We start from the raw sequence: 23,763 nt of genomic DNA, 5'->3' as shown, positions 1-23,763 counted from the left end.
GCATTCCGATCTTGTTGCTCGCGACTTTTATTAATTTATGCTCGCGCGCTCTTTAGTTGTTGGCCAAGTGTCGGGTGTTGTTGTAAAAGCGCGTTTCAAATTTTTTTCGAATTTTTTGTTTTTTTCTTTCGCCTCATTTGCAAATACCGTTAACATTTAGCTTTAACTACTAATAACATGAAAGATTCATTGAAAATGCCTTAACAACATCCGTCGGTAATTTATACTTAGTGATAGCAAGTGAAAAGAAAAATAAAAAATAAGAAAAGTAAAAAATTAATGAAAAAAAATAATATTGAAAGAAAATGCAAAAGCGTTTAAGAAAGAGTGCAATCATTTAATTACTTTATTCCAAGATTTATGCAATTTTTGAAAAAAATCCTTAACAAAATGGATATGACGAGTGCCAATTCGTTGAATATGCGACCATTTTTTGCTGGATATCCGTTTCAGGGTAAGTGAGCAGGCTTACCGTTACAAAACAATACAATACAATACAAGCCAAGAGATATAAATGAAGGGAACGGTTGTGTGGGAGCCGGGAAAAACTCCCATACATGGATTATACATTTTTACTGCTGAGATATTATCGAAAGGACCGACTGCAACGGGGACTAATTCTGCGAGCCAAACTTGAGCCAGAGAAAGGACTATTTCTGGTATAGTTGCGAGCTCAAAAGTTTTCTTGTCTCATGATGGGTTGGCATAAAGCCAATGTTTTCCGTCCCTTGCCAATTTGAACCTTTCAAGGACTAAAAGTCGAAGCATCTTCTTTCAGTCCTCACTTCATTTTTTCATTCATTGATTTATTAAGTAACTATAAAGCCCCAAAAAAAGAAGCTATAACGTAAGTGAGTATATAAGTCAGCTGGATGGCTGCAAATGTAATCATCTGCGGTGGAGTTTCTTCCAAACATATTCAAGGAATTATCGAAAGTTTGCAGATTCAGTTGGAAGATATTCCAATATGTAGCGCGACGAACAGCAAAAGATCGTTCGGCTGCTGCGTTAGGAAAACTTGGTATTAATATGAAAGGATTTCTATTCGATCTCGAGAAACGCGGACATTCTATTAATAGGCTTTGCGATGGGTATTAAATGATTTTGTAGAGGTAGGTAAGAAATCTGAATTTTAGATAATCGGGAAAGGAGGACTTGAAGAAAGCATGAACTAAAGATTTATATTCAAACGGTTGCACCGTAAATAGAACAAATAAATGAATAAATTTTAATGCATTCCTTGTTGGCGGCTCTGGTCGGGAATTACTTTTTTAATCTGCAAAAAGTACTATTGTTTACATTTCAAAATTGCCTGCATTCGCCATAAATATATAAGAAGCAGGAGTCCGAAGGTGAAAAATCGGATATCAGAGCATCAGATGGGTTGCTTAATGCAGAGAGCTAACTGACTGATTAAGTGAGCAGCCGACTAAATATGTGGTTCTAAACAAAAGGAATGGGCGAAATATACGGGGGCAAATTAAATTAATTTACAAACTCAAGCGTTTAATGAATTCATAACAGTAGTGCAATAGATGGGTAAGGATTAGTGTTCAAATAATCACTAAAACTTGAACGATAGCCTTTAAAAGTTCTTCCACTAAATATCTAATCCGTCTTATTATCTAAAAAGCGTTCGTCAGGAAGAGGATAAGTACTCCTTTCAATTTTCGAACAAATGTACGGGTTTGTAATTATTACGCATATCGCGAAAAATAAATTTTCGTCCTATTATCGCATAGATTTTCATAGAACCAATTCTCTCTATTAATGCATTAATAAGAAAGGAGTTTACATTTACCCCGCGAGCCTTTGTCAATTTACGCATCTTAAGGCGATTTTTCTCATACCTTCTCCCACGATATAGGGATTGAACTTTTGTTAGAAAAGGAAATTCCAACTAGATAAAGTAAAGACCGCATACATTAGTTCATTCTGTAATCAACATGGTTAGTTTAAATATATGTGGGACTATCTTTACTCCGAACTGCAAGATGCAAATGTGCTTTAGCTTGTAAGTTATTAACCACAAGCAAAGAATGCTGAGCTTACGCGTACTGCATTCTACCGCAGTTGTGCGCGGCCGATATGATGGCTTTAGAATTCTAGACTCGTGAATAAGTTCGTCTGTGATTAAGTTTTGGCGAATTGCTTTCGAACATTTATTCTCTAAGCGTGGCACAACAAACTCTGTTTGTTCAAGATAGTCTTCATTGTCAGCCTTTCCTTTTTGATAACAAATAAATTGGGCGCCAAAAAAACACCTTGTAGTATTCAGGAAAGAAATCATTTCTTGGTGTCTTTACAAAAAGGGAAGAACTGCTCAAGCCGATGTATAGGTTAGCGCTACTCCGACAAAGGGCAGCATCGCTCAGACTTTTAGGACGACTTTTAACCAAGTAAACACTGCTCCGACAGATCAGTGCTATTCAGACTAGACAACGTTGCTCACAAAGGTCAGCAATGCTTAGGAAAGGCAACGCAATTCGAACATGTCGAAGTTGTTCGGACATAAGTCATTGTTTGAAGCCAAGGACAATAAAACAAAGAACTTCTTGGTGAATGCAGGCAACTGTTTACGATATGACGGTTTTCGCCATATAGAATCGAGCATGGCGATGCATGAAAACTTTCTATCGGCATATCGCAGCACTTTTTCCTTTAATGGCTCAACTGCATCGGCTGTAATAGTTCAATTGCCTTTAGTGCTTTCATATTATTATTATTATTATTATTGTAATTTAAGTAAACCAAAGAAATAAATTCTAGGACTAAAGGTAGGCTGAGCAACTAAGACTACCAGCTCTTGTTTTTTCTGAAGGTAGATTAGATGGTTTGGCTCAGCAGCTTTAAAAAAGTCAAATTTTATAAATAATCGGACACAATCTCGTCACTGACGGTTACGCCCGAGTTCGACACTTTGCACGGTCTTAGATGTCATGGTGTATAAGTTTTCTAACAACAGCCTTAATCGATGAGTTATGTCAATATGTCTCTTCGAACTAAAGCGGAGAAAGAAGTAATGCTTTCCTACAATTCAATGTATGTGTGCATACATATGCAATATTCCAACGAGATAAGAAAAATCTTTCTAATAAAGACATCAAATTAGATAAAATTTTCCTCTTTTTTCAAAATCGATCCGAGCTGAATATTTAGAAATAAAATAAGTAAAATATATGGAGGATACAAAGTCTGACGCTTTCGCTGGTCATTGTTCGCCATGTTATCGGGTATTCATCAACTCTTGAGAATTCTTTTTTGGCTTCAACTTTGCTTCGACTTCAAATCTCGGAGGAATTCTAATCAATTTTTTTTTTTCCCCCTATTACAGGCCAAGGTCGTGTTAACCAATTGGGTGGTGTTTTTATTAACGGTCGTCCTTTACCGAATCATATACGTTCAGAAATTGTAAAAATGGCCAGCAATGGTATACGGCCTTGCGTGATATCACGAAAATTGCGCGTCTCGCATGGCTGCGTATCGAAAATTTTGAATCGTTATCAAGAGACTGGTTCAATACGTCCGGGTGTTATAGGCGGCTCAAAACCGAAAGTAACTTCGCCAGAAATTGAAACACGCATTAAACAAATGTATAAAGAAAATCCCGGTTTATTTAGTTGGGAAATACGAGAGAGATTAATTAAGGTAAGTAGACTATTATCTATTCTATTTTCGTTATCTCGACTTTATAGCAAACCGCAGGCAATAAAATCTGCAAATTTCCAAAAAGTCACGTGTCTCTGTTGAATGATAAATAAGTTTGGTTTTTACTTCGGCCTCCCCTGTGATGTTTATTTATGTTCGTATAGCTACCAGTAGGATAAGCATCAATGAATTTTACCGAAAAGTTGAGATAAATTGTTGAAAAATTGTCAAACAAATAGGGAGCGATGGCCACCCAAACCGATATGACATCAAATTCATTCATAAAGGACAGCAAGGTGCAAATATATATATATATATATATATATATATACATTCATATATTCATCTGTATGTATACGTGTGTACATACATGTATGTACGTGTAGCTGAATGAATTGCAATCCCAAGCAACTTCCGCTTTAGCACGCACATGAACTAAACACTAACAATAACTACGTAGTTATTGCCTAAATTTAAATTTTTATCACCATTAACACCTTGAGCAGACAGTTCTGAACGGCCGAAGGCAATTGCATTAATGCATTCATATAAGTTAACAAAACAAAAGCAAAAAAAACTTCGTTCCTTTTGTGTGAATTACAAAATGTCGGTTGTCGTCAAAGGCTAACCAGAATTCATTCAGACTTACTTGCTCTGATTTGTTTTTTTTTTTCTTGTTTTCTTTTTTGTTTACACTAAATTAGCGTAACTTAAGTATTGAATGTTATATGTGCGTGTGTGTGTTCGTGCATTGGTATCTCCGAACCTACATCAATGACATTTTTCACTTTGTTAGCCTGGTGTTCTGTTGTTACAATCAGTTGAATGCTGTGTTTTTGTTTTTCTCTCCACTTATTTAATCAAATTAGATTCGCTTTGCGAAATTTTTTATTTTATTTATTGTTTAGTTTTCTTCTTTTTTTTTTTCTTTGGTTTTTGGGAGGAGTTTAAAGAACTTTAAGCAGCGCGCGCGCCTTTTGGCAAATATGATTTTTATTTTTATTTATATCTTTCAGATATAGAAAAAGTTAGCAAAACGAAACGTCAAGAGGAAGAAAACGTACTTTTACTTAAAAGCCGCAATTAGTTACACACAAAAAAAGTGCCGATGGTATAGGCAAAAAAAAAAAAAAAAGAAAAAAAAACCATCTTCCGACTCGTTCGTTTTCCTCATTCATTTTTTCATTCTTTTATTTATTTCTTTTATTTTTTGCATTTTTGATATAACTATCGATCAAAGATCGTTTTGTTTCATCGTCCATCGTTCATCGTTCATCGCCGCTTATGCGTTTATCAACATTGTATCGCTGTAGCGTACTATGATCGTTAGCAGTGCGATGATCATCATTGATTTACGTACACGTATGCATCTACTTATTGTTATTGTTATTGATATGTATTTTTGAGGTTGTTTTCTTTTCTTTTTTTCTCTTTTTTTATTCTTTTTTATTTTTGTTCATCGTTGTAGAATTTTTGCATTTGACTGAGTAGGCTTAACAAAGCCTCCAGGTGCGCTTCACGCTAAATTAGAATATGTAATGCTTTCGTAGCTTATCGTATATATATCGTATATACATATATATTTATATATATATATATGCCTATATATACACAAACGCCCCATCATCGCCAAGATTTAGAAATCATCAGTTGCTATTATTGTTGCCGTTGTTGCTATTCTGTGATGTTTTTATTTCCTTCTCATCTCGAGGCTGTTGCGATATAATCTTTCGTTGTGTGTAACATCTCTTTACATTTAAATTTATTTTTACATAATATTGTTTTTTTTTTTGTTTTTTTTTGTGCGTGAAGATTTATCGTATTTTTGTATGAAACTTGAATTATAAAAGATAGTGAATATGAACCGTTATATTAAAATTATTAAACAAATAAACATTTTTATACGAAATCAGTTTAATTGAAAAATTCGAAACGTATGGTCTTACATGGCATTACAACAATTCAGAGAGCAACGTCCAAGCGTCAATAAACGCTGGGTTAGCGCTCACGGAAGTGTCGATGGTCTTTGTCGAGCAATTAACCTATTGTGGTTGTTATAATGCGCACAGAAGCAAATTCTTTCGTATAATTTCCCAAGAACTTGTTATCTGATATCGGAACTTTAGTGTATAGGGTCGTGTAAACATTGATGCAACGTATTTAGCACTTGCAAGGAAAAGAGACATTTTCAAATAAAGTTCCTGTATATTGGAGATCACTACTGATCCTACTCCTACTATACCAAGACCATCTTTTCTCAAATATCGAGCTTTTAATGTACATTTAGTTTCCTTCCTTTCAGGATTTCGCATAGCCTAGCACATAAGAAGAGCGGCCACCACATCGACATAATTCGTTTCAATCCCCCATGCGGTAAACCATATTTCTACAACATTCGATGTGTAGCCTATCGGGCTTACTTGCCAACCTCTATATCTCTTTCCCCTTTCCTGTCGGCCATCATCGGGGATATTGCCGAAATGACGGACCATTTTAGTTTGATGTATATATATATTTTTTTTTAACTATAAAGCTTTGATTGTTTAAATGTTTTTCAAAACGAGAATCCTTTACGTCTCTACACACACGACCACCAAAATTGAAACACATTACGCTTGCGAATCAGAAAACCTTCCTGAGGAGCATATGTTGATTGAGAAGTGCATAGAAAAAGTTTCAAATCAACAATAGTTTTCCTCGAACGCTTGGTTTTTACCTCACTTGTATTTTTATCCAAGCGTTCACTGTATTTTCATGCAAGTCTTCACTTGTAAACGTCTGCGTTAAACCCTAAAATGAGTTCCTTTTTTTTTATCCTCTCTTGAAGGACCAGAGTACGGTATATTTGCTCTCCCTTCAGCTTACAATATCCAGAGACTGTAGGTTACAGCGAATAAGCAATCGGCCGATTGATCCGCCCACAATTAATTAGATATTTTGTATGGTAATCTGAAAGGGCCAACACAAAGGATTTTCTAATGTACTTGTATGGCTTTTGCAAGACCCGCTCTCTGAAGTTTTTAATGATGTGAAAAAATTTTCATTCATTTATTCTCCTTCGACTGCTCTATCGTAACATCGAATTCACTTGTTTCACAAAGTCTCTTATGAGCATAAAAATTAACATGGTTACCATCTCCTTGACAATTTTGATGTCGTTAGCCTCGTTGAAGATAAACACCCATGCGCAGGCTATTCTACTGTCCTATCACCCACCTTAACCAAAAATCGCCCAGAATCGTTACGTGAATCAATTTTGGTTTGAATTGATTTGAACTGCGGCACGTATTTCAGTGGGTTCTCGGAGTTCATTAGTTAAGATCTTGCCCATTTATTCAATGGAGATGGGGCTGGTTTCAAGATTCCTCAATCCTGCTCAAACTGAAATTGTATACGTAGTTAAGGAATCTTGTCGTGATTTCAGTTTTCTAAGGCAATTTTTTGAAACCTCTCTCATATAACCGTAAAAAGGTACAATTTTTAAAACTTAATTGTAAACATGAGTTCGTAACATTCGTTCGTAAATTGACATAGAAAGCAACCTTATCGAATTTGGATAACGTAGATCTATTTTTTGGATACCATCGACTATAAGGATTCCTCCAATGTGCGGAGATTGCAAAGAATGACTTTGCATGAAAGTAATGTGCAACTTTTAGTCGAATTATTACCAAAGCGGGTGAGTAACTTTATTAGTCTAAGTCTAAGGGCATCTAGTTGTTAGCCTTGCCCAACTATAAAATTCCAAATTGTTGTGTTTTTTTCTTTAATTAATTCAATGACGTATAATTTGATCAAATGAATTAAACTGCAGTTGCGATGTGTTCACATAGAGGAAGGGATTTGCGAAAAAAGAGGTATTTTTCTAGTTAACTGCGTGAGAACCGACCTCGCATCGCACAAATACCTTTACTTGTAGTAACCTTATCCCGTCATTATAAGCTATTCTCAAGTAACTGATTCCCTTTATTAGGAGTATAGACTCATTTGCTCGCTAATGCGATCATAATTGCTTCCATGTCGTGAAAATCAAGTTTCAATTTTTGGTAAAAAATAGACGAGTTCTAGGTCTCTTGTAATTGTGTAAAGACCACAAGTTCTTCTCCGAGTTTATCTGGCACCTTAGCTGTCCGCTGTTGCAGACGGAATAACAAAATCCATATGATATCTTGAGGAGACATAATAAATACCAATGAACCGTTAACAAATTTATTCAAACTGCGCAACTGTCAATCCAGCTGTCGACTAATTAATTAAACTTGAATTGAATTTTTTGAAAAGTTTCCTTGAAAAACAGATCAAAATATGTACAAAAATCGGTAAAGAAAAAAAATTGAGAAAGGAGCAGAGCTGCTCTTGTCAAAAATAAATGTACAAGAAAAAAAGATAAGCTGTCATCTATGCAATGAGAAATAGGTAGGCAAACACAAGCAAACATGCACAAGTATGACGAGGCCGCACCGCACAACAACACTTTCTGACCCTCTCGAATAGAGTCAATTAAAAACAAAGCTCAAGAGAAGAAAAAAACTCAACTATTATCTGCAGCGTAAATGATAAACTACTACTGTATGTGATTACAACTAGAGCTTAAGATTATGAACGGTATACTAGCGCGCACGCACACCCACAAACATGCATATGCATGTGTGCAAGAAATCACACAAGTGGAAATAAATCCAAATCAACATTATGATGGTATGCTGCGTGTTGTTAGTTGTTTTTCGTTGTTCTTGTTTCTTTTACATGACATTTTCAATAAAATTGCCTGCTAGGGACCAGCACGGTATCAACTCATATACATTATAATATATATGTATATGCCTATGTGAACACATTGGTAAGCGCATACTTATGTGGATACTCTTGAGCAACGCTGATAAATCATAAGATGTACATGTGTGTACATGATTTGCTGTTTTCTTCTTTCTGTTCGTCTCTTTTTATTCACACTTTAAGAAAACTAAATACAGCCGGACAAATGTCAGTTAGTCAGGTTTAAGGCAAACATAAGTGAAGTGTCCGATCAGTTATGTGCCTAAAAGCAATCCACGAGCGAGTGTGAAGCTTTGTCTATTAAGTCTCGAGGCAAACACATGCACATTATGAAATTAACAAGATCAACAAATTCCATGCCAAAAACAACACCAACAACAACAGGAGTGAAAAATTAATCACCAGGAAAATAATAATATGAGAAAAAAAAAAAACCACAGAGAGTCAAGCAGTCAGACAAAATGTGATTTAGAAATAAACTGTTTAGGCTTTATAGAGTTAAAGACGCTGGAGTTGTGGCTTTTCGATGTTATTACAGGCGAACGCATGCGCTCACGCCAGTCAAAAAAGATTACACGACACCCCAACATACGGTACATATACATATACCTACATACTTACGTAAATGCCGGTACGCCGATACGCCGGTTTATGCCATTACAAATGAAAACTGACAGACATTTTCAGCATCACACCAGACGCGTCTCTCGCGCCTTTTCTTTTTCTTCACTTTTCTGCCATCAACTTTCCGTTTTTACTACTTTTTCTCTTTCCGCACTGCACTGAATGTTTCTATAACGAAATGAATTGAATTTATAACATTTTAAATTTTCTTGTCTACCGTTGTCAGAGTTTATCTTGCTGGGCCAGTTGGGGGTTACTCACTACTTTGACTGCTGCGTATATATGCAATGAAGAGAAAAACTAATGTTCTATCCATGTGTGTATGTGCATGTTATTTCTACGTATTTGTCCGTAACGTATAAAACAACTTAAAACAACAACAACAATTTTATATGAAAACATTGTTAAGATTTCTCTGGGACACCTGTGATAGCTAAATACCGTAATATGAATAAAATTCTTCAAAAAAAAAAACACTTCACAAACGAATTATTATTTAATGAAAAATTTTGAATTTCGATTGCTTTAACTAACCAAGTTCCGGTACAAGTTCAAAACTCGCGAGTTTTATGTCGCTTAAAATTTTCGTCACGAGCTGTTCTTAGCTGTACTCGTACAAGGATGATACTAACAAAACCGCAATGATTTATCTTAATTGATTAAATGTGTAAAAGGCTTTTTTGCTTCTTAAGCGCGAAAGATTTCACTTCCTTCGGTTCATTTTTACAATGAAAGTGAAACTGAAAATTCCAAAGAAATAATGTGCTATCTCTCTCTCAAATCATGAATTATCCAAGGGACGGGTTCAAGAAAATTCCACTTCTTCTCCTTCAAGACATTGTATCAATCTCTGTTATCTCGATCACAGGGAATATATTCCCTTTAAAAAGCTCTTAAAGCTCTCAAATTGATTCTTGTCAACTAAGGGTGATCCAAGGATCGGATCAGAACAAATTCCACTTAAAAAGCTGCCAAAAGTCATTAACTAAAGACTTCTGGTTATCACTGTTCACAGAGATTACCTTAAACATTTGAGTTTCAAAGGTATGCGATGCGCTTGTTTGGGCTAAATAGTATTTGATTAAATTCTGGATAAAAACATCGAGCAAAGCACAGACTTTTTTATGGAATTCTGTGTGTGAAGGCGTGGGAAATACTTGATTAATGACTTATACTGCAAGAGCTGTAGGAGTATCTACAACACAGCAAATTTAAGAACAGAGGTAAATTAGGTAGCACCGAAGGCCTTTGCCATAAGCAACGTTGAAAAATATTTATTTAAGCTTGAGAAAGGTGGTTTAAGGTTTGAATGGGTCTAAAGGATGCGGAAATGCGGTTTCTTCTTTTTTGGTCCTTTTTTGCTGAAGCTTAGTTTTGTTCACTAAGATTTCAGCTTAAGCAGGAGCTTATGGGCAAAAACTTCCCAAGCGCCGCACACGCTGGTTTATCTTTTTCCAAAAATTCTCATTTAGAGTCCATGAAAGACGAATTATGGTTCGATTGACACGATAAAAAAGAGTTCAAAAGGGACGTAGAAATGCAAAGCCATTTAGAATGTATCGCTTAATTGCTTACGTGGGCCGCCGTTTCCAACGTCCATAAATATGTGTTAGCAATTTCACGCGATTGTTTCATACGCATAATCGAAAGACGGAGTATGCTAAACTGGACCATTCGGAAGTGTGCTTTAGAAATCTCATAAACTATATATACTTTATATTCTGAGTTAACTTAATCATGTCGCTCTACCGTCCTGCCGTCTTCCTGTCTGTCTTTTTACTCTTGTTAAACGGCTGTGATTGTAAAAACTAAGATAGAAAGTTCAATCGTGTCACACACGCTCTTAAATGATTAGGGCAGATAGAGATTGACGCGTGGTCCACATCAGCATAATACTGTCGTCTTGGTATATTTCTTTTCATTCTTGCTAAATGGCTACGATTGTAAAGATTGAGATAGAAATTGCAATCATGTCACGCGCGCTCTTCTATGATAGGGGATGCAGTTTAATGCATCGTCCACGTACAAGAATGATCATAAGGCGCAAAAAAATGAAACTTATAATTTAGAAAAGTACAAAGTAAGCTTGGTATGCGCAAGCAAGTTCACAATCTATAAAAAATATTAACTGGTCTCTCCGGTACCAATACTGAGCATTGCCTTTAGGAAGGCGAGAAGTTCCAAAAATTGCCAAGGTTGATCCACTGGTATTGCCCTTCCGACTTCGTAATGTTTCGACTCTAAACTGAATCTAGTAAATTTTCCCCCTGCATTTCATCGGAATTTTCCAGTCTACAAAACTGGTGCAGTTAAACTTTAAATCAGATCAAGTTCGTCACAAGCACTGCAGAAAAAAAGCTAACACAACCAGCGAGCATTTCAAGAAGTAAAAGGTTCAACCATTAGTGAATGTAGTCTTCTTAGTTGCGCTGGTTTGCCTTTGCTTGATATCTCAAAAACCCATGACTTCTAAAATTTATAAAGAATTTGAATTTATTTTACATTAATTTTAATAAATTTTTATTCATACAGGAAGGTTTCGCGGAACCACCTTCAACATCATCAATAAGTCGATTAATACGAGGCAGCTGTGAAGACGGACGCAAAGATTACAGCATACATGGCATTTTAGGTGGTGAGTTATTCAAAAAGAAGAAAAGCAAGAAGAAGAAGATAAACAACAACAAAAAAAAAAAAGAAACCGTTTATTAAACGATCACTCAATAATTTGAAAATCATCTTTCAACCGTTTATTGACCAAAAAAAAAAAAGAAGATACGTTGGCGGCCTCTTCTTTTTTTTTCTGTTGCGTTTAGAAGAGAAAAAGAGAAATCTATGCTTAGTCATAAATAACCGTACATAAGACTTGAAATAAGCCGCTGCCGCTGGAAAAACTTTATAAGAAAATCTTTTCAAAAAATTAACTAAAATTTTATCGTAATGATGATGAGCGTCATTACCATAATGGACACTTTCATTGCCTACACCCAAAATAAAAACCAGTCATCATCAGAAAGAATGCGATGACGATATCTCAAGAATTATGATAATGATGCTCAGATACTGCTATCATTTACACTTGTCTAAGCTTACAGTTGACCCCAAAAAAATGGTGCGAGCTAATCTTAAAATATGCATCGTCATCAGATATATTTAAAAATTAATGCCGCAATTATATCAAAAAAAAATAGAACTGAATAGAAAGTAAGGCAAGCGTAATGCGTAATAGTGAAGTTTAGTACTGAGTCCCAAAAAATGCTGACTACTCAATTTAAAATGTATTGAGATTTTTACACAAATTTCTCCTTTTAAAACTTTTGACATTATCAACAAAAAAGAGTCAACCAAAGAGTTTACTAAATTAACTGATACATCCTTCTACTTCCGCAAGGGAAGACTGTGTGACTTTTCAACAATAAATTTTAAGCGTTTTTTTTTTTTTGTGTTTTGGTGAGCACAAGATGTATTTATAGCATGAAAAAAAATGAAGATAAATCTTATTATGTTATAAGTAAGATTTAACGTTGCATTGTTTCCGATGTTTTCTCACAAAGAAACAGGAAAAATGCCAAATTAATCTCATAAATTTGAGGAACAATCAGGATGAACGGAAGAACCACAAGACAAGTGGACGGACGGGCAAATTAATGCATTGGGGAATTAAGAGACGGAATCAATAATGGACATAGGGACGGCTGAAGGAGAATATACCCAGTGGGCTAAAACTGAGACCTCCTTCCATACATCATAGATGAAATGACTAAACGCTTTACACGTTGCTCCACAAACTTCCACAAGGCGTCTTTTGAGTAACTTCGGTTGGATTTTAAGTTTGCATGTGTGTATGGATAGGCAAGTCAATATATGTCAATAGAAATTTTCCCATTAAACATGAACACAAGCTAAATAAATCTCAGAAAGAAACTTCAAATCGAAGATCATAGTTTAAATCGCCGCTCCGACAGGCTATAAGTCCTTGATTGAGATCAGTGTAAATCTAAAGAACTAATGTTCATTGATTGCAGCGGAGAGGGCCGCTCATTTCAGTTTAAAGCTGCCCAAGTTTTATTAATCACTTGGGGCAAAACGTCATTATTCGGACAGATTGCAGTGTCATGACCTTTGGCGCGTATTGCTGCCATTTCTCATCTTAGTGGTGATTTCATTTGGTTGGAATAGCTCAAAATACGCTACGCAACAGAAAAGCCACAAATATTTGAGACGGTGGGTTTGGGCTGATTGATGGTTTCTCCTACTTCGAATATTGTATTGGGTCAGCTTTTCACTATTCAACAATACGTTTCTGCGAATGAAAGCATCATTCCTTCATTACACAGATGTCTTGTCGGCATACAACTCGACTTATTTAATAATCCTCCAAGAAATGTACGTTTTGTATATTTCAGCGGCATAAGGTTGCGTAAACCCGAAAGACAGTATAAGATATGTGCTATTTCCACACTTACATTATATTATTACTACAAAGCCAACTTTATCATTGCTTAAAAGTTTGTGTAGAAGATTTCATTTCCATTTGCCTTAAATCAATAATGCTTTTCATTTTATATTAACAAACAACATTTTTAAGCTCAACATTAAAGAAAAAACATGTCAGATTTGTTCTTCAGCTTGTAACACTGACAAGTACGCATCAAAGGCCTGCATAAAGTATGCAAACTTTTGCATAGTTGCCTATAAGATTTTCAATCGGTTATGTCGAGCGCATTGTTGTCGTTTTCCACATCAATTTCTAATTGATGGCTTGTAACTAAGTTGGAAATTGGACCTGGTATGTCCACACCCCACGGCTGTATAGCAAATGTTAGACTAAAACAGCCAAACATTTTTCAGCCTCATTTCATGCCTTAGCGGGAGATTGACAACTAGGTCCGACTTACAACTATGTCCGAAAAATCAAAAAAAAAAAAAAAAAATCCATTTATCTCCTATAATAGATTTTAGACCACCATATGCTACAAAGGAAAGTTTCAACAGATCGACCCTTTTGGTCAGCACTTAAATCGATCAACTCGTAAGTAAATGATCGGATATTCGACACGCCCACGATTGGCAAAGTCTTTAATACCAGTGATAAACCAATACACGGTTTTATTCTGAGGCGAATATATTTTCTTACTTTGTTATAACAAATTCGATGATACCCAACTAGAAATGCCTTTTTTTCTTTAGGGGAACATTTTTCTATGATGTAACTTCATTGTCTAAAGAACGTTTGACAAAACTTACTATCTATCTATCTATCTATCGTTTTGAAAAGAATGCGATGACTTGGCTTTAAAAAACTATTATAATATATTCGCAAACGACCTTTGCGGCAGATCTTCAAAGGGATTTTAAATTCCTTAATGATCGTTATTTGAATTTTTGTTTTAAAGTCACTCAGGCTATTTTTGCTATTTTCTCCCTTTTGTCATCGACTTATAATTTTGAAATTAATGGAGGCGACCATTAATGCAGCATGAATGCATCAATGAAATGAACGCAAAGGTATTTTTGTCTTTGTCTTCGACTTTTTTTTCTTTTTTTTTTTGCTAAAAGACACAATATTGTGACAATTTATTGTAATTTTAATGACTTTTGCTCACTACAGGTTCACTTGACCTTCTCTCATTGCAGGTCTGTATTGACAGAAGAGACATTTATTATAAAAAAGTGAAAGAAAAATGCAAGTTTTACGCAGTCCATACCAAAGGTTATACTTTCAGGAAACCCAAATTAAATATTAGCCAAATCTACACAAAGTTTGTTTAACAGAAAATAAACAGACAATTAAGCGGGTCATGACCCACTATTGAATACCTTACAATTCTTCCCTTAACGCAGTTACTCATACTTTTCTAAGTAAGCCGTTGTGCGGGAAGTGGGCGAAAGAGCGGTTCAGTCTAAATCCTTTTCGCCCTTGGCTCAGAGCGCATTTCTGTACCAAATTTCATTAAATATTCATGAAATTGCCATGTGTAGGCTGAACACAAGAGTTCAGGACGTCTAGGCGGAAAGCCAGCCAGGCAAGCTTAAATAGATGCGCAAAGTGATTCTGAATCGATCGAAAAATTTAATTGCTGTTTGCAGATATTCTCATCATTTTTGCACTTGAAAAATGCATCTATTAAGAAAAATTGGTGCAATTTATGTTATCGAAAATATTTTCCATCGTTTTCTGCAACCTGTTGCAATCTTTCTGGCGACATGGTGATATCGTATCGAAGGACCCATTTTCGCGTTTCGTTAACATTTCGACACCGCGCACCAGCCAAGCCATGCTGTATTGATCTGACCAAGGGCTAATCAGAAGACACTATGCCTGGTGTGTACGCTGAGTGCGGCAGAACTTCCCATTCGAGCCGCAACAGTGTATCCTTGAAAACTCTTGCAAAGTGCAACCGAGCGTTGTCATGCAACATTACGTCGGTAGGCTGCAGTAACAATTTCATGTTGTTTTAGCAGCTCGCAATACACTACGTTTTGCTGACCCCGCCATATGCATAGCAAAATTTTATGACCACAAATATTCCATCTAGGTGCCGATGTGGATGGCTTTCCTGGACTAACGCATGAGATCGCCAGCCATAATAGGCCACACAAAAATGTTCTTCTTTGCCTGGCAAGCAATGAAACAATGATGTTGAAACTGTTCGTTCGAAATCGGATTTTCAGCCAATTCGTGTGATAGGCTTTTCCCCTCCCTTTGAGCCTTTCCTATCGCATGTAAACGTCTGGAAACAGTTGTTTCATCATCTTCTCATCTCATCATTCATCAAGCTGTTCGAAATTTTTTTGCGAGTTCAACAAGTGATGCCGTTCTTTGACATTGACATCGGGAACATAAAAAAGTGTTTGATGACCTCCGGAAGCAGATTTCTTTAAATCCAACAAGCAAAGGAAAAAAATTGTACAAATGTAATTTTGACCGTTCCATGATTAACGTCTGCGTACACTGAATAATCCAATAATGCCAAATGGAAAACTATTATTTTTTGTAGGGAAAGGTCAAAATCAACAAATTTATCCGTTCTGGTCCGAAAGGTCAGATCATCAAATTTAACCGTTTTCACCAATATATGCCCTGATCAAAATACATGCAAGCACCTAATAAAATAAACGATATGTAATAAAAGATGGATCTATCTCAAGCCCTGCTGGGTGTTATGTACATTCGCAGAAACTTAATGTCATTTCGTATCATAAATGGTGTGGGCCATAAAAAGAGAGTAAGACAACCGACTATCTAAAGCTATACGTGAGAAAAAACATGAGTTCGATGCTAGATAACTTTTTAACTTTGTTCTCCCTGCCTCCACTCATAATCGTAGTAGATTCCATACAAGTTCAATTTATTTTTACAATGCAATCTACTATCTGTTACATTATCTTATCAAATGCTTAAATATCATATCATTCTTTAAAAGAAAAAAAAAAAAGAAAAAAAAAAAGGAGGACAAGAACCAACCAACTATCACTTAACATTGATTGATGACAACAATATTTTTAATTTAAATTTATTCAAAAACCTATTAAGAGAAGCATAAGAAAAAAAAAAACGAAAAGGCATTCATTTCCAAAAATCTTATTGAACAAATGCCAACAATTGTAAGACATACTTCTCTGTAGCCGGCGGGTGGGTTCAAGAATTGTTATCAATCAATTACACATGTTTTCTAAGACTTTAGAAAACTTTAGTAAGAAATAATGTTTAGTCTGTCAATGTTACGTGAAACAGTTTTTAACATTTATTCAATAATGTTATTACACTTTCATAGGCAAAAACAAAGGTAAAAGTAAAAGTAGAAAAGAAAAGGTCACAACAACTCTAATGGAATGGCTTTCAAGGTATTGTTTATCACATTCAATCAATAATAGAATCCGACATTAACAAAGAATTTTAAAAAAATCTTTCATGAAAATGCTTAAAAGTCTGTAAAAGCACTCACTGTTAACTCAAACACTGTGCAAATTTATTACATTTTTCATACTCAAGACTTAAAGAGATTTTTGTACATAAAGGTCAACATTTAAATGCATTCGCAAGAAATATAATAATATAATCATTTTTATTCGACTTGGATCAGACTTTATATATATTCTCTTACTCAACGACTTGAACTTTTCCGTCAAATAATGTGACGGTAGCGGCCAATTGATATTTTAGGAAGAAATGTTTGCGAGAAAGTTATTAAATGGATTAACTGAGCTGAGGAATAGTTGCCATATTTAAATCGCTATTATCTTATCGACGGGCTGCTCGGAAGATGTAAGGTGAAAACGCTCTTGGCTATTTACGAACGTAGCAGTGAGACAAGGACGAAGACATTGGCATTTTTACGCCTTTTTTTTTCTTGAAATATTCATGGGTTTATTGCATGAAAATGGTGAAAAGTATTTTATTTGAAACAATGTCCATAGTTAGCTATACATTCTTCCCTATTACGATGCCGAAAAAACTGTTGCTCTTTCGAGTCATTTTCATACGTCTTCATAAGACGTCATAAACGTATGGCGAACAGGGTTTGCCGCGAAACAAAAGGCCTGTTGTTGTTGTCTTTGCTGGGATTCAAATCAATAAGCTCGACAACTAATAAACGGTGATGTTCTTCTAGCGCCGTCAAACATAAAACATTATCTTACTTGCAAAGCGGTCAGTCTACAGTAGATGATGGTAGTCGGACGGACCAACTCACGAATTTCTACGACTGGGATTCCACAAAACAGATCAAAGTTTTGTACCCATTTAGGAAATGATGCAAAAAGACTTTACTTTCTTTTATACTTTTCGGGTAAAGACAAAATGCAGTTATCGAATGCTCTTTGTATTGTACGAGCCTCGTCATTTTTGTTGCCAGAAAAAGTATTAGGACAGTCTATTATTGCTAGATACCCAAGCTACAAGAAAAAAAAAACAACTTCTACACGCGATATTAAGTCCATCTATGGACAAATTTCGATATCATATTTACATGTCTGGTAAGAAGCATAAAGTTTTCAGTGCCTACTGCGTCGCTGACTTAACTTTTAGTATATGCTTTAGCTTTAGCTCGATGAGCAATAATTTACGGGCAAACGATCAGCGGCGATGGGGGTAAATCTGTTCCAAAAAGCATCGCAAATAAAGTTATTTTCGCTTTATGTCAGCGCATATTTGAGGATGAATAAGTTACTGCCACGTCAATCTCTTCTGATTATATAAGTCAATACATAACCTGTAACCTATTTATTGACCATCAATATTTTTAAGAATCAGATCAATCAATATGAAATGGCAGTGTGGCACCGATTTTAGTATTTTTACTAGAGGCTTCGATACAATTTTTCGATAATATATCGATAATATATTTAAAGGACTGTAAAATTTTCACGGCCACAATCGGCGATTATTTTCCTTTCCAACCCTATTTATTGAATAAGCCAATCATATATACTTCCCCTTTTCTAAAGGTCACGTGGTAACAGTGTTCCTGTGTAGTAACGCCATTGTTCGGATGTTATGCAACACATGCAGATGCATAGGATAAAATCCATTGTAGTCATTACAAAAAATGAACGATCAACGAAGTCGCCAGTGCCTTCTATCCCAAAATTAAAAAAAAATAACGAAAACTATTCGTTTTCTTCCGAAGTCTTTACAGAAACGATAGCAAGACTTACAATCAACATTATTGCATTGATTTCTTATAGGACGATTTATAGAAATGCGATTCGTAGACTATTCGTGGAATCCTCTAGTGATGTATATCGACTTTGCTAAACGACGGTTAAAGCTTTGTTTTGTCCTTAAACTGGATCTGTACTTACAATGGCAATGGGAAATTCTTACAAAATTCATTAACTTATGTTCCTAGCTTGCCCCGCATATAAGAGGGAATTTCGGCTATTTTTTACATTTTCCACGCCACAACCTTCTAGTAGCCAAAGGGAGGAGAATATGTACACAATTTTAGTTTTATAATACAATTTACAAATCAATGCGGATGTCAGCTGGACTTGCATAATATCTTACGGTAAAGGTCGGATTTTTTACACGAACCAAAAGGGCAGTTTTTCAAAATAAATCGCTATTAAAAGCCATCATCATGACAACAACAATAAGAACTTCAACATCCAGGAAAACTTGAGATAGGCCCGCCTTTTATTATGCGAATTTAAGCCTGTCTATCCGTCTCTCTGTTTTGTTCTCTTAGGCTCTTGTGATCTTATTCCGCCGATCGGTTTAGAATCACTTTCTGAGGCGTACGTTAAATTTTTTATACGCTACGCCGCTTGTGGTAAACGAGTATGTTAAGCTTGTGCGGACGTATGCAACGCCCCGATGGACGTAAGATAGACCCAACTTCTATTATACCGATCGACCTAGAAGTGATTCTGAATCTAAGCTTGTCTGTCCGTCTCTCTGTCTTATTTTCTTGCGGTCAGCCGCGCTCTTTGAGATATTTTAATGAAATTTGGTTCACTAACGTGTCTTGGCTCAAGGACGAACGCTAGTGAAGATGCTTCGGATGGGAACATGTTTTCTGTCACTTTCCATAGATTGCCTTATTTTGAAAAATCGATATGTGTATATCTATAGGGTGGCAGAGAATTGAATTATGGTGGACCGCGTCACACTAAAACCAACATTTTCAACGATTCTACATTTTTCACTAGATATTGAATAACATTTTAACACATTTTTCAAATTTTCATTTTAGATAGAAAATCGCAAACTGGAAGAAGACAATCAACGATATGCTATGAAAAAAAATTTTTTTTTTTTTTTGTAAAAGAATTTTTAAATAAATATTTTCCGCAATAAATTGATAGGTGATAGGTGATAAGTTATTTTCGTAAACAAATTCCAGGAATCTGGAGATCACAAAGCAGCAGTATCCTTTAAGTCCTCATGACTTATCAATTGTCATTAATAATATTGGGTAGTCAAGGACATAGAGAGAACATTAGATAGATTCACATGCCAGTCTGCATATATGGGTTCTTAAGAAAACAGAGGAATATATGTCTTTCGAAGGCTACGATTTATAAATGTTACTTGTTGAACTATACCGAACAATCAATGAAGTATTTCTATGAATTTGTTTAATTTTTAAACGCCATGGCAGCGTGCCCTCCTTTTTTTTTAGTTTTACCAAAACAGTCATTTGTGTTTAATAGGGTAAATGATCATAGGAAATTAAATATTACTAGGTTGTTATATAAATTAGGTTGTTCGAAAAGTCCTTTAGTGTTGGCTTTTTTCTCTGAGTCAAAAAGGGGACAATTTTTTTATGATGAATAAATATATCATTGTGAACTCATGATGGATTCAATAAACCTTGACATTACGAATTTTTATTCGTCAGTTTGCATCAGTTAATCTCTTTATTTTGCTTTCATTAGCTTCAACTGACCTTTTTGAACCAACGAAATTTTGTAAACCGGTTTTGTCACTGATCTTCTGTGAATGCTCGAAGACCATTTTTACTTTATCGATACTAAAAAACTAAAATATGCCTGTTTTTGCTGCTTTACACTAACCATGGCTGCTAAGGCATCAAAGAAAACTTATTCCGTAGAATAAAATAAATACTTTTAAACACCAGCCTTCCTATTGTAGCTATAAAATGAAATATAAATGAACCAAGCGTCAACTTGGCTGTGAAAAAATACAATAAAGTTCACTGTTGGGGAAAGAAGAACGAAATGATTTTCCGAACTACCGAATAATTTCATAGCAACTGTCAAGAAATCGAGAAAATATGGCCTCGCAAATAAACAAAATTTTGACCTCGGAAGTAAAAAAAAAGTTCATACCTAGATACTCACAAAACTTAAAAATTTGATGAGATAATTGATGCGTGTACTGTCTTGAGAGTAGAAATGACAATGCATTTGCACGCAACGGGAAGTGCTACGGAGATATGTTTGGCGATTCTTTCTAGTGTGCATTAGATGGACGCAATGCATTTCATGAAGGAAGCCGAAAGACCTATGATCGTAAGATTAACATTGCTTGTCTACGAGGTGAAAAAAATGCTGACTTGTGTGGAAAAGTGCTCCAAACTTGGCTTTACATAATGGAACTCTTGAAACGCTCTATAGTCAGTCATGACTTGTGCAATTCCGCGAAATGTAAAACAAATCTCAGCGCTGTCTTATAACCCGATAAATACCCGATAATCCTCTAGAATCGTCCACGTTACGAAACACTTCACAGATTCGAGTGCGTCTAAGTTAAAATATCACAAGAGACAGCAAACATAACTTTAAGTATAATTGACATATGTTCACGCTTATGTCGGAAATATATATTTAACAACTTTTTTACTTATTTTTAGTTCTATTTTTAATATTTTTTTCGAAAGGTGTAAAAACTATATTAATTTAATAGGTTTTGCTTATATATCCACTTATGTTTCTATTATTATTTCATTTAAACTCTTGATTATTACATTTCATTAGTTATTTGGCATAAATAATTGGTTGTTAATTTGTGGTTTCACTCTTTTCCCTTCTACGCTCAAGTTTTTTACCTAATTTACAATCCTAAAAAAAAATGCTAAATTATTTACACGCTTTAAAAAGAATTGTGAAGCGAAGCTTATGTTCTTGTGTCGATTCGAAGACACTCAATTAATACATATACATATTCATGCATAAAATCATAATAACGATACTAATAACAATGACAGTTAGGGAATTTAAATAAAGTTATAAACGGCTTACATCTTTTCGTTGGATTTGATTGTGATCGAAAAATTCTTTGCTTCCGAAAATAATACGTGAAAATAGCTGCTATTAAACACACCAGTAAGGCATTCAGATATTTCGTAGTTAAACTATATCTCACTTAAGGAATTTTCGTATTCATACAATTAAATGCATTGCAAGTGAAGGCTTCCATTGGGAATACGAGAAAATTCTCCTTTTCTTGACTTAATTGATGCTTCGAACTTTGTGGAATATGTGGAGAGGAGTTTTTTATAAGGCAGAGATTTCTTTCCTTGAATCTTTAAAGATTTGTATGAAATGAATTCTTGCTGCGAACTTACAGCCTAACGTTTCGCAAGTTAATTTCCAAATTCTGCCATCCACCAGTAGTAGGTATCTTTGGAAAATGTTTACGTGCATTTGAAAGCATTTGCAAAGGAAAACGCTTTAGTGTAGGTTCATCGACAGTCCCTTTGAATGGAATATGAGCTTGAAAGCTACTCAAAAGCAAACAGTAAGCTCCTGCCAAGAAATTTTCAATAAAAGATTAAGATGAAGCTTTTTTCTTGTTATTTATCAATTCGGCTGTAGTGGTATAAATTTTCTTGTTGTTTACATGCGATCCTATTTTTGAAGGAAAAAGAATGAGAAGGCATTTTTGAAAATGCGTGGAAACGCAGTTTTTTGATACTTAGATTGGACTCCAAGTAATGGACCTACGCAATAAGGTTAATTTTTATATCGAATTATTATTACGAACGCATTTTCATCAGGAAACATTGAAAATTAGGCCTGCATGAAGCTGCAATTTCCACGGGAACGATTATCTGGCAAGGAGTTCAATATATTGTCTCATCGGATGCAAAGTGTTTACACCAAATCGCTATTACTTAGCTATTACTTAGCGATTTTTGTCGCGAAATTTTGAAAAATTACAACATGTTTTCTTATTATCGAAAAACAAGTCTGCTCCGAACCATAGCGTTCATCCATGGATTAAAACAAGTGAATGTACGAAATTTCACCAAAATATCTTAAAATTTGCGGGCCGTAAACTGAACAGAGCGTAAAGCAAGACAGACAGTCGCACAGACTGACAGATAAACTTAGATCATTTCAGAAACTGATTTTCAATCGATCGGTACGAAAAGGGGAAAAGGGTGGCTCTACTTCAAATCCTGCTGGATGTAACATAAGTCTATGCAAAATTAATATACGTCACACAATAAATGTTGTTGGGTAATAAGAAATACCTTATAACGTCTGGTTTGACTGTAATGTCAGTCGTTGAATCCCATCTTACAAAAACAGAAATTATTAGATATATAAGACGAGCTCGAACGATGTCTACTGCTATGCGAACGAATATTAAATAAATTCAGAATGAAACTCTATTAATACTTTTTAGTCGATATATGAAAAAAATAAAACGACTCTTATCAATACAATGTTTATTTAGTTGCTGGTATTATTCAGCCACAAATCGAAACTGCCGATACTTAACATCTTAGCAGCTAAACAAATGCAAGATATATGTAAGCATTAGTAATTTGGAAGACGATAAATGGAAGTAACGTGAGAGGGATATAGCTGCAGATAACGAATGATATAATAATTAAATGGCCATTGAACATTTGAATGATTTGATGACAAAACTAAAGTAAAAACAAATAAGAATATTATACTCGGGCGAGGCCGTACAACATTTCGCCTAATACAGTCGTTCATTCGTCTTGGTTATAATACATCAAGTATTACATATTAATTCCATGCAAAGGCACACTTTTCATGAAAGCCCGCATGTCGTCAGATGCCGCCATAGAAAACTAGAAATTATACTTTTTCTCCATATTGAGGCCTGCTTATCACGATAATTCTTTAATATATGTTATCCAAATTCCTTATTGTTGGGTTTGTTGCTAAATTGCTACTATCAACCGATGTTTATCATAAAAAGTTAAAAATTAATGTTTTTTTTCTGAAAGGGTTACTGGTCATAAAAACCTTATACGAAGTGGC

The 23,763-nt window shown here is 35.1% G+C and overlaps 1 protein-coding gene across 1 annotated transcript in view; it reads left to right on the top strand.

The window, feature by feature from the left end:
- The first annotated feature begins 113 nt into the window (after nucleotides 1-113).
- LOC119639792 (protein gooseberry-neuro) overlaps nucleotides 114-23,763 on the top strand; it is a 36,245-nt gene continuing 12,595 nt past the window's right edge. Inside the window, exons 1-3 of the mRNA XM_038037458.1 lie at nucleotides 114-454; nucleotides 3,335-3,648; nucleotides 11,581-11,683. Coding sequence (XP_037893386.1) covers nucleotides 361-454; nucleotides 3,335-3,648; nucleotides 11,581-11,683 — 511 coding nt within the window. The 5' untranslated portion in view covers nucleotides 114-360. The remainder of the gene's footprint in view (nucleotides 455-3,334; nucleotides 3,649-11,580; nucleotides 11,684-23,763) is intronic.

The sequence above is a fragment of the Glossina fuscipes genome, unplaced genomic scaffold (genome assembly GCF_014805625.2).
Source record: "Glossina fuscipes isolate IAEA_lab_2018 unplaced genomic scaffold, Yale_Gfus_2 113, whole genome shotgun sequence".
In the NCBI taxonomy this organism is placed as follows: domain Eukaryota; kingdom Metazoa; phylum Arthropoda; class Insecta; order Diptera; family Glossinidae; genus Glossina; species Glossina fuscipes.
Note: the sequence above shows the minus strand (reverse complement) of the source record. Positions and strands in the feature narration are given on the sequence as shown.